The sequence below is a fragment of the Rosa chinensis genome, chromosome 3 (genome assembly GCF_002994745.2).
Source record: "Rosa chinensis cultivar Old Blush chromosome 3, RchiOBHm-V2, whole genome shotgun sequence".
NCBI classification, from domain to species: Eukaryota; Viridiplantae; Streptophyta; class Magnoliopsida; order Rosales; family Rosaceae; genus Rosa; species Rosa chinensis.
The window spans coordinates 28,454,305-28,465,902 of NC_037090.1; the positions used below are offsets into that span (position 1 = coordinate 28,454,305).

The 11,598-nt window shown below is 38.4% G+C and overlaps 1 protein-coding gene across 1 annotated transcript; it reads left to right on the plus strand.

Annotated features, from left to right (window-relative positions):
* The first annotated feature begins 6,895 nt into the window (after positions 1 to 6,895).
* On the plus strand, positions 6,896 to 11,250 carry LOC112192429 (probable glycosyltransferase STELLO1). Its single transcript, XM_024332167.2, has 3 exons — positions 6,896 to 8,867; positions 10,118 to 10,244; positions 10,452 to 11,250. The coding sequence occupies exons 1-3, from the start codon at positions 7,186 to 7,188 to the stop codon at positions 10,920 to 10,922; spliced, it is 2,280 nt and encodes a 759-aa protein (XP_024187935.1). The 5' UTR covers positions 6,896 to 7,185; the 3' UTR covers positions 10,923 to 11,250.
* The last annotated feature ends 348 nt before the right edge of the window (positions 11,251 to 11,598 follow it).

Here is an 11,598-nt window from a genome sequence, read left to right on the forward strand (position 1 = left end):
GGTATATATAAGATTCGAGAAAGGTACATCAACAGAAAATATCTGGGTGCCTAGGCATCCACCTAAGCCTTTCCTCATTTGAATCTCACCCTTAACTTTATTTAAGGGCCATATATGTCATCCCCTAAGGTGCTGCTAAATGGAAGGATCTTATCAACGTCCATGAATGATAAATCATAGCATAGATCGAATTGCCGAATCAGAAAAATTGGGTGTTATCATATAGAGGGGGAGGTCATAAGTGTCTATACCGTAAAATCAATTTTCGACGGAATGAAAAAGACATATATGGTAGAATCGTAACTATAGAATACGACCCTAATCGAAATGCAAACATTTGTCTCATACACTATGGGGATGGTGAGAAAAGATATATTTTACATCCCAGAGGGGCTATAATTGGAGATACCATTGTTTCTAGAACAAAAGTTCCTATAGATTTCGTGACATTTCTGATTGGTTGTCTTGTGTTTCTAATAAGTTGTTTAATAGTTGGCATGTTGAATCATATATATAATGGATTAATGGGCTGGTTTAGATCTATCTTAACAGAATATTAGGAATCTGATCAAAAAGAAGAATCTACGTCAACCAATATGCCTTTAGGCATGGCCATACATAACATAGAAATCACACTTGGAAAGGGTGGACAATTAGCTAGAGCAGCAGGTGTTGTAGCGAAACTGATTGCAAAAGAGGGGAAATTGGCCACATTAAAATTACCTTTTGGGGAGGTTCGTTTGATATCCAAAAATTGCTCAGCAACAGTCGGACAAGTGGGGAATGTTAGGGTGAACCAGAAAAGTTTGGGTAAAGTCGGAGCTAAATGTTGGGGTTGTCCACGGATTCCATTATCAAGAAGTGTATCCACAGCTTCTTGTACCAATTTCTCCTGACACATTACTAATTCTCTTGGCGTAGATCTACTTGTTGGTAAGAGATCGATAAGAGTATTGTTCTGATAAATAACTCTTCTATAGAGTTCATTAATAACCGAGCTCATTAGTTTACCCCCATCTATCTAAATGATTGGTCTCAACTAGAGGTGGCAAACGGGCCGGCCCGGCCCGACCCGGCCCATTTTAAGCGGGCCTAGTCGTGCTTCGTGCCGGGCTTGGGCCGACCCATTTATTATCGTGCCGGGCTCATGCCGGCCCATTTACTTAAACATTAAGCCCGGCCCGGCCCATGGCCCGAGCCCATATTGTGGCGGGCTGTGCTCGTGCCGGGTCAATAACGGGCCGTGCTCGTGCCTACCCATTATAAAGCACGATTTTAAAATCTTAATTTGAACAAATAAAAATTAATTTTATTTAACTATTTAGAAAATTAAAATAAATTAAGTTCTACAACGTTTTTCTTAATCTTAGCTTTTTAAGATTAGATTTCTAATAATTTTTTATATTCCACTATAAGAAATAAAGAAAAAAAAAACTCAAAATATATTGTTTTTAGTATATTATTGTGAGATTAATCTTTATTATTAATATAATGAAGATTTAGTATCTATTATTATTTCCTTCAATTTATAGTTGTATTATTATGAGACTAGTCTTTATTAATAAACATATATTTAATATTTAGAAAAAATACTTATGTCAAAACAAGGATATAGTGTTTTGTTTCATTATTTTGACAATATAAAAGAAAGCATTGGTGGAATTGTCATGAGATTTTAAATAAAAATTGTCTCATATTCAAATCTCATCATTGTAGTTTTTTAATATATATATATTTTTTTTAAATGAAATTTTGTGTTTGTAACGGGCCGGCCCATAATATGTCGTGCTCGGGCCGTGCCGGGTCCATTACTGGCTCGGGCCGGGCCGGGCCAATGGGCCAATATTTTTAGGCCCAGCCCGACCCGTTATTCTAACGTGCTCGGGTTGTGCCGGGCCACTAACGGGCTTGGGCCGTGCCGGGCCGCTTTTAAGCGTACCGGGCTCGTGCCGTGCTCGTGCTTAGTGGCCCGTTTGCCACCTCTAGTCTCAACTTGGGCGGAAGAATTGGTAATAGACATAAAACCATCCATTCTGGTTCTATATTTGTGCGAATAACATGCTTAATTAGCCAACTCCATGCGTCTAACCAATGAAGGTTACAGATTCAGTCAAGAGGAAGAAACTTATAATATTGTAGCCGCTCATGGTTATTTTGGCTGATTGATCTTCCAATATGCTAGTTTCAACAATTCTCATTCTTTACACTTCTTCTTAGCTGCTTGGCCTGTAGTAGGTATCTAGTTCACCGCTTTAGGTATCAGCACTATGACTTTCAACTTAAATGGATTTAATGTCAATCAATCTGTAGTTGATAGTTAAGGTTGTGTAATTAATTAATACTTGGTCTGATATTATTAACCGCGCTAACCTTGGTATGGAAGTTCTGCATGAACGTAATGCTCATAATTTCCCTCTAGACCTAGCTGCTGTTGAAGTTCCATCTATCAATTGATAAGACTGTGGTCTTAGTAGTTTCTATTTTAACTTTTTTTTTATAAAAAGGAAGTTCAATCTCATTTTATGTTATCTTTTTTTGGGGAAAAACAAATACCATGTCATTTGTGAGAATTAATCAGGACCATTAAACATTTTATCTAAGGGCTCCAAGTGTAAAATATTGTGTCAAATACCATGTCATTTGTGAGAATTAATCAGGACCATTAAACGTTTTATCTAAGGGCTCCAAGTGTAAAATATTGTGTCAAATAATGTATCCACTGATCTTGACCCATTTTAATATTCTTTTTTCTTTTAATGAAAAAGTTTAATCTAATTATAATTTGTGATGAAAATCTGTAATGTCATGTAATTTTCCACATCACTTGGTGTTGTGTTGACATCATTTAAACAACAAATCTAGGCCATTGAATGTTTTGAAATCTAATTTTTTTTTTTTTGAAAGAATAGATAATTTCATTACTTATCAATTGTCAGAAGACATGTACATCCATTGTTGTCTTGCACTAGAATCGTTGAGGCACAAGCTACCAGAAAAATTAATAGGTAACCCTCATTGCAAACAAAATGAGCTCACTTATTCTAAACAAGAGAGGATCGTAACCTAGTGCAAGATACATGACTCAAAACAACTGAACCACAAGTAAGTTCGCCTAGAGACCTCAATTGGTGTTTGAAAATAATAGTAAATTGCAAAGAGTCTCCCATAAATGTAAGATCCAAAAGGTCACGAGATATGGTGTGTTAAAAGCAAGCCCAAGCCACCAGTCCATTGTCGTGAGCCTGCACTTGGGTAACCCATCACATTCGAACTAAGGCCCAACGACCCAGCCCGATCTTCTCCTCCTTGCCCTTGAATATGACCGGAGACTACTCTTCCGATGGCGGAGACACCACCAAAATCTAGCGTAGCAGAAATTCATATCGTTAATACCTGGGTCCCAAACCCAGATCTTCCACAAGTCTCGTGAGTGCATCACTTCAATCCCATCAATTGGGCTCATATTTGGGCCCAAAACCAGCCCAAACAAGTCACCCACCACACTAATTTGGACACCCAAGAATAGGGCACCTAGACTCAGTGCATGGCTACTACCGTCACTGACGTCTGTCTGCACCCAAAATAGTACCAGCCTGACTGCATCCAGGCCACCATCACTGGCCCCACCAATGACTCCGGCTTCGTCAATATCATGATTCCACCAAAGTAAGACCCTGACTGCATTATGCAACATCGCTGCTACCATCGCTGTGTCGCCACCGAAAATCTTCCAATCCCTATAAGAAGGGAGACCTCGCTTGAGCAAGATCTCGGATCTCCTCCCCCAGCCAAAGAGTCGTCCCCGCCAAAAACAGAGCCAACCAGCAAGCACTGCCAAACAACATGCAATCCACCCTTCCCTGAAACGAGGAAAGAGCCGAGCTATGGCATGGTGCAATCGTCGAGTATGTGGAGGCGACAAAGACCTCCATAGAAGCCGCACTAAGGGGACAACACTAGGGTTTTTCAAGAAGAGGCTCTCGACTCTCATATTTGTGTTGCACGATACTAAAATAATTATTCGAATGTTTTAAAATCTAATTACTCATAAGATGTGTAAAAAATTGTGTCTCATGATCCGGACCTTATTAATTTACATGCTAAAAATATATGGATAATCAAATTTCAAGTTTAAGGAGGTTTTCTATGTATGTATGTATGTATAAAAGATGCAAATGACGGTGTAGCCAGGATGGTTAGGTTGCTTTGATTTTTGAGCAGGTATTCCTTGAATTGATGAGTTAATGTGGCTATTCGTTTTCCCAATTAAGTATTAGTGAGATGAATCATTTTGCTTTCACGAGTTTCTTCTTCTTATTTTTTTTTAAGAGAAGAAACCCTACAAATTTTTAGCTTTCATAAGTTGTGTTACCTTTAAATTAGGGTATAGAAACTCAACACAAATCATGCCATTAATATTATAACTATACTGAAACCCATTCACAAAAGGACAAACAAAATGAATGGTCCCTTGACCATTCTACCTCTGTTCTGCTTCCTCTTTTACGGAAGTGTCCCTCCAGTTATTAAAAAAAAAAAATAATAATAATTATACCTTACATGTATAAACATCACCTGCAGCAACGACAACTCATAAAAAATGACTTTAAAAAAAAAATTTATCATAGTTTAGATAAGAATAACTTTTTAAGTTTGTAAACAAGTATGACCCTGCCTATAGGTTAATGTCTTTTCTATATTAGATTTATATAACATATGCGTCATGGACATTAGCCAACAAATTTTGAATTATAATCCCTGCTTTATTATGTATAAAATTCAGAAAGAAAAGAGACCCGCAACATCATGCGGGCTTTCATCTTCATGACTAGTTATATACTAAAGTAAAATCAGGACTGTTACTGTTAAATAAATAATACTTGACCATTTTGCCCTCACATGCTCTTTGTTGTTTTTCCACTTTACCCTTGAATGAATAGTAAAATATGGGTCCCATTGAATGTTTTGCCCTTGAATTTATATATATACATTAAAGTAAGATGAATGGTGGTACTATTGATGAATAGTAAGAAGACTATTTTGCCCTTAAATAGTGAGAGGACTATTAATTAAAACATTCAATCTGCTATTTCGGTATTATATATTCAACAATCAACATATGTCATCTCTAGCCCTCTAGGATTTTTTTTCCTCCTACTTTGGTTGAAGTGGTTTAAGCCACAAAATTTTCTGCCATTAGCTTTACCAAGAAACTCTTGAATAAGTGATGAGTTTTAGATTTTATGGAAGAGTTATTCACTATGTTTGACTCTTGGCTAGAATGAGAGATGATTGATTAAAACATCGGTTGTATATAACACTGCCCTCTATTGTGTTGTGTCCTAATTTTGAGCTATGATATCTATGAAATGTGATGGCGGATTTGTTAACGTTGAAGTTGAGATGGCCAACGAACTTTTGCTTAATATGTAGTTTTTTCTATTTCTTTTTTGTTAAGAGAAACTGTTGATGTCAAATAGTTACCCTAACAACAATATGTTCAATGGTCTTTGTCTTACTCTATGCATATAGTTATGATTTATGAATATGTTCAAATATATATGAGAATCATTTATTACATTTAAAATTCAAAAAAAATTAAACCCACAACATCGCACGGTCTCATTTGCTAGTAAATGACAAAATAATAAGACGAGTGATTTTAATGGTGAAATGTTTGTTAAGAGGACGCTCTGGTGGAAGATATCAAAACACTATTGCACGCGCTAATGCTAACATTTGTTTCTTCTTGTAAAAACAATACCATTGCGCATTCGGTGAGTCATTTTATGAGAGTTGGACAAACCCTCCCTCATTTAGTAATTTCACATACTAAATTGAACATTTTGAAAGTCAAAATGCTTTTGAGCTTTTATTTTGTTTATATATTAATCAAGAAGGAAACATAACATTAACACGAATATTTGTTTTGATTTAGAATGGTGATCCATTGTGGGTTACAGAGATAAGTTCGTTCCTCTTCCTATGAGTATTTTTATCCAAGACAAGTTTGGAACCTCCATCTCTATTACCAGGTATGAGGTATCAAAGCAGCGTTCGTTTGTGCAAGGAGGTCTCCGCTATCCAACTCCACCATATCACATGGGCAAAGAAAAAAAAAGGGTTATTATCACAAATAGTACCTGAACTATACCTCAATCTTATCGATGGTACCTGAACTTCAATTTTGATCACAACCAGTACCCGAACTTTTCGATTTCATTTTAAATGGTACCTAGAGCCACCTCCGGTTACTATTCCGACTAAAAATGGCATGGAAGTCGATCATAGTGATGATTTTTGATGATTTCAAGGGTTGCAAATCATATATAGTGATGATTTTTTGGTAATAGACTTGCCTTGAACTTGTTTTTTTTGTTTTTTGCTTTTTTTTTTTTTTGGATTTGGCTTTTTTAGCCGGAATAGTGACCGAAGGTGGCCTTAGGTACCATTTAAAATAAAATCGAAAAGTTCGGGTACTGGTTATGATCAAAATTGAAGTTCAGGTACCATCGATAAAATAGAAGATAAGTTCAAGTACCATTTGTGATAATAACCCAAAAAAAAAAAAGACTTCCAACCAATTTGTGAAGAAAAGAGCGAAAATTACTTGGCCTATTGGGGTAAACGAACACAATAATACAATACCCTCTTGTCCCCCAAATCCCCATTAATCATACACAAAGACATGGAGTAATAAATACTCAAAATCCACCCAATGCAACCATACAATATTGCAGACTGGCAAATCCAGAACAACCAAAATATAGAATCAGCATGATTGATCCCCTCGAGCAGAAAATAAAATAGAAAATGAAGAAGGAAAAAAAAAAAAAAAAAACAATATAGAAAGAAGAAGCAAAGAAGAAGAAGAAGACAGAGACCCCGCCCCCACAAGTCACCACCAAACTGGGTGTGCAAAAAAAAGAAAGAAAGAGAGAGAGAGAGCAGTTTAATTCAAGTCTACGAAACACCCAACTCCAACCACAACTCCTCACCCCCCAAACTGTCGGCACCACCAAACCCCCAGATCACCCTCAACCTCTCGACATCCCTGATTCAATGTCTGCCCAAATTCCCAAGAGCTCAAGCTCATTATAGTCAAGTCACTTTAAACTTGGGAAGATATTATTTTGAGGCATTGGGGTAGTGTATACTGGTACTACTAGTAGAGAGTTTAGTTCAATGTTGGTCCAAGAGCGCAGCAGACCCAAGTCCCCTAAATTCTCCAACACCAGAGCCAACCTCGATTTCTCCCCCAACCTCGATTTCTCCACATGGTTTTCCGACAACCTATACAAGATCGTCACCGTGGTGGCCCTCATCGCCACCGTGGCGGCCCTCTTCGTGCTCCGGAACATCGGCGACACGGCGGCGCTGCTCTGCTTCCAGACCCAGGCCGCCGAAGCCGTGGAGAGGATCCAAATGCCGCAGCTGGAGGAGAAGAGCGTCAAGCGAGTCTTCGACAAGGCGTCGCCGTACGCGGCGTTCCGATCTGAGAAGTGGGTGGTGGTGTCGGTGTCGGAGTACCCGACGGAGCCGCTCCGGAAGCTGGTGAAGATCCGAGGGTGGCAGGTGCTGGCGGTTGGGAACTCCAAAACGCCGTCGGATTGGAGCCTCAAAGGTGCGATCTTCTTGTCCCTTGAGCAACAAGCTGGGTTGGGTTTTAGGGTTTTGGAGTATTTGCCTTATGATTCTTATGTTAGGAAGACTGTGGGGTACTTGTTTGCGATCCAGCACGGTGCCCGGAAAATCTTCGACGCCGATGACCGTGGGGAGGTTATTGATAACGATTTGGGGAAACATTTTGATATAGATTTGGTAGGTGAGGAGGGGCATAGGCAAGAGACTATATTGCAGTATAGCCATGAGAATCCGAATAGGACTATTGTGAATCCCTATATACATTTCGGCCAGCGCTCCGTTTGGCCTAGAGGTTTACCGTTGGAGAATGTTGGTGAGCTTGGTCATGAGGAGTTCTACACTGAGGTTCTGGCTGGGAAACAGTTCATACAGCAGGGGATATCCAATGGGCTACCGGATGTGGATTCGGTGTTTTATTTTACGCGAAAATCGGGGTTGGAAGCGTTTGATATTAGGTTTGATGAGCATGCACCGAAAGTGGCATTGCCGCAGGGGATGATGGTGCCGGTGAATTCTTTCAATACGATTTTCCATTCGCATGCGTTTTGGGGATTGATGCTTCCCGTTTCGGTTAGCACAATGGCGTCTGATGTGTTGAGGGGGTATTGGGCGCAGAGGATTTTGTGGGAAGTAGGTGGTCAGGTTGTGGTGTATCCACCAACTGTGCACCGGTATGATAGAATTGAGGCGTATCCGTTTTCGGAAGAGAAGGATCTTCATGTGAATGTAGGACGTTTGATTAAATTTTTGATTTCATGGAGAGCAAGCAAGCAAAGATTGATTGAAAAGATCCTGGAGTTGAGCGTTGCTATGGCAGAAGAGGGGTTTTGGACTGAGAAGGATGTGAAGTTTACTGCTGCTTGGCTTCAGGACTTGATTGCTGTTGGGTACAACCAACCAAGATTAATGTCATTGGATTTGGGTAGGCCACTGGGAAATATTGGTCATGGGGATAGAAGAGAATTTGTTCCTCAAAAGTTCCCATCTGTTCATCTTGGAGTTGAGGAAACGGGAACTGTGAACTATGAAATTGGAAATTTGATCCGATGGAGAAAGAACTTTGGGAATGTTGTCCTTATTATGTTCTGCAGTGGTCCTGTGGAACGTACTGCTCTTGAATGGAGATTGCTTTATGGGAGGATATTCAAAACTGTGATCATGTTGTCAGAATCGAAGAATCTAGACCTTGCTGTTGAAGAAGGAAAACTGGAGAATGTTTACAAGTAAGTCACTCTTGTCATAATTTTACGTCAGTTTGGTCATATTTCTTTTGTTAAATTCCCGTGTTGGCTGTCCTTTTTATTTAAGAGAGCTTTCCATCTAGTTAAATTGCTTAGGGGCTTAAGAAGATGTAGGATTGATATTTCATTGAAATCCTGTTTTTTATTTGGAAACCTATATTTAGGGATATGGTCAGACACCCCAAACTTGTATTCTAATATTAAGTGCATTTGGAGATGACATGAGGCTTTGCACATCTAATTTTAATTTCTTTATTAATGATAATTATGGTTCTCTTATGAAATGGAAATGATCTAGTATATAGGATTGCAGATGGTGTAATGACTTAACATTCTTACAGTTTAAGACTCGATATGTATTAGGTAATATGTAATACTCAAATATGTTGTTACATAAAAATGATAGGGTCACTTCCGGAGCATGATATAAGTGGTAGGTGCATATCATTTATGAATTAAGGACACAAGGAACATTAGTGACCTAATTGAGTGTCTTGGTAGACAGTGCACCATCTATGAGATTTTTGAGGATCTAGAAACAGCAGGAGTGGTTTTTGTCATCAAGTAGGAGGTATCCAGGCTCTGCTCTTCTCCTTTCTTGAAGGGCAAGGTGCAGAGCCTTTCATCACTTAAAAGGGGTTGTACATGTAGTCTTGGGCCTCATGTACTTATTAATGTTGGCAGATATCCAGTTATTCAGTGATTCCACAATTTCTGCGGGTTGGTAGAATTTGTGAATTCATATATCACTTGCACAATATCCTCCTTGTCATTGTTGAATTTCCTCTGGTTGTAGTGGTTATGATTGGTTTCATAAGAATCCTGTGTGGCTCATAAAGATTTTTATTTTAGAAGAGTATTGATCCTTCTCCTTCTCAGTTTCATGACTTGCTGCCTTTTGGGTATGCCTTCTATGCTAATTAAGTCAATCAAATTTAGGCTAGAAACATGAGTGAACCAGAGGCAGATTGACAAGTTGTTTCTGGAACCCGTAATATATATTAGGACTGCAGAATCTATACATAATCTAGTTTTGGAATAAGTCTGGCACCAAATGTGCTTAATTGATGCACTTCTTTTAAAAGCAAGCTCTGGTAGTTGCGTTGTTAGTGTAGACGCGTTGTTAGTTTTTAAGTAACTTTGACTTGTAGTTTAGTTAAAGCATATAATGAAAGTAGTTAAGATGGGCCACCACCAATTTTCTAACTTTACTATTTAATGTTGCTTTGCAGGTACCTACCCAAAATATTTGATCGATATTCTGGTGCAGATGGGTTTTTATTCCTTCACGACGACACTATTCTTAATTACTGGAATCTTCTACAAGCAGACAAAAACAAATTATGGATCACAAATGAGGTAATATGACTTCTGATCCATTTGCATATTATCGTTTATAAATTATGCCAACTTTACAAATAGTTATCACAGTTCCTTTTAGAAACTTCATTAAGTTTCGTTTCACTTTTAAGGAAAAGGTAAATATTAGGACAAAAAAAAATTGTTAGTGTTGGTCCTTCTTGCCAAATGCTGCTCTATCTCACTCACAATTACAATGGAATTCAGGTATCCAAGTCTTGGACCAAGGTGTCACCAAATGACAACTCAGATTGGTTTTCAAAGCAAGCAAGCATGGTAAAGAAGGTTGTTAGCATGATGCCAGCTCACTTCCAAGTCAGTTATAAGAACACCATACCTAGTCGCAAGAGCTTCATAGTATGCAGTTCTGAGATATTCTACATCCCTCGTCGCTTCATATCTGACTTCGTTGATCTTGTTAATCAAGTGGGAGATCTGGAAATCCATCACAAAGTTGCCATTCCGATGTTCTTTCTAGCACTAGATTCACCTCAGAATTTTGACTCGGTGCTAAGCACAATGGTCTACGAGGAAGAATCAGCTTCTACTAATTCTTCATCCCTTTATTCAGCCCAAGTGCCTGCCGTTCACCCATGGAGTGTGTCAAGCGAACAAGATTTCATAAAACTAATAAGAATAATGGCAGAAGGTGACCCTCTCTTAATGGAGTTAGTCTGAAGGTAAATTCATCTCTTTTGATACTTACAAAATACGAAGAAAGGGAGTAAGAAAGAAATGTGTACCACTTTGTTAATTGTCATACGAACCATCTTTTTATTTTTCTTTGAGGGAGGGCATGTTTTTATTTTTTTCTTCTTTATTTTTGGTTCTCTGTAGGTTTACATTTTACCATTCATTACTGATTGTAGATGCCCCCCCCACAAGATGTATTCATCTCTCTCTTTTTGCTCGTGAATATATGAAACAGAATTGTGTAATCAACAGTGAGAATTTGACCTGTGTACAGCTGTGATTAATTTAGTAGAAATGTGATTGTTTAGAGGAATTATCTAGCAGCAAGAATTGCAATGCGCGGCCAATCTTTTATTTAAGTAGCCAATAAACACATTTAAGAGTTACGGTTTAGCACACTTCATACAAGAGAGAACTATACAAAAATCTGAAAGTCTCATGTCATCATAAGCATGCATCACCGCAGTTGTTGCAAAAGATCTGAACTCATCACTAATCAGGTTGATCTGTTAGAGCATTTAGGGGGAAATGTGAGGAGCATTAAGGATTATTTAATATTGCATAGAAAATTTGGAAGTGTAATTTCATTTGGGGCCATTAGTCCATTATGCTTCTTTACTATGACGGTTCTCACACAACGATACTCAATTCTTTAGTCAGG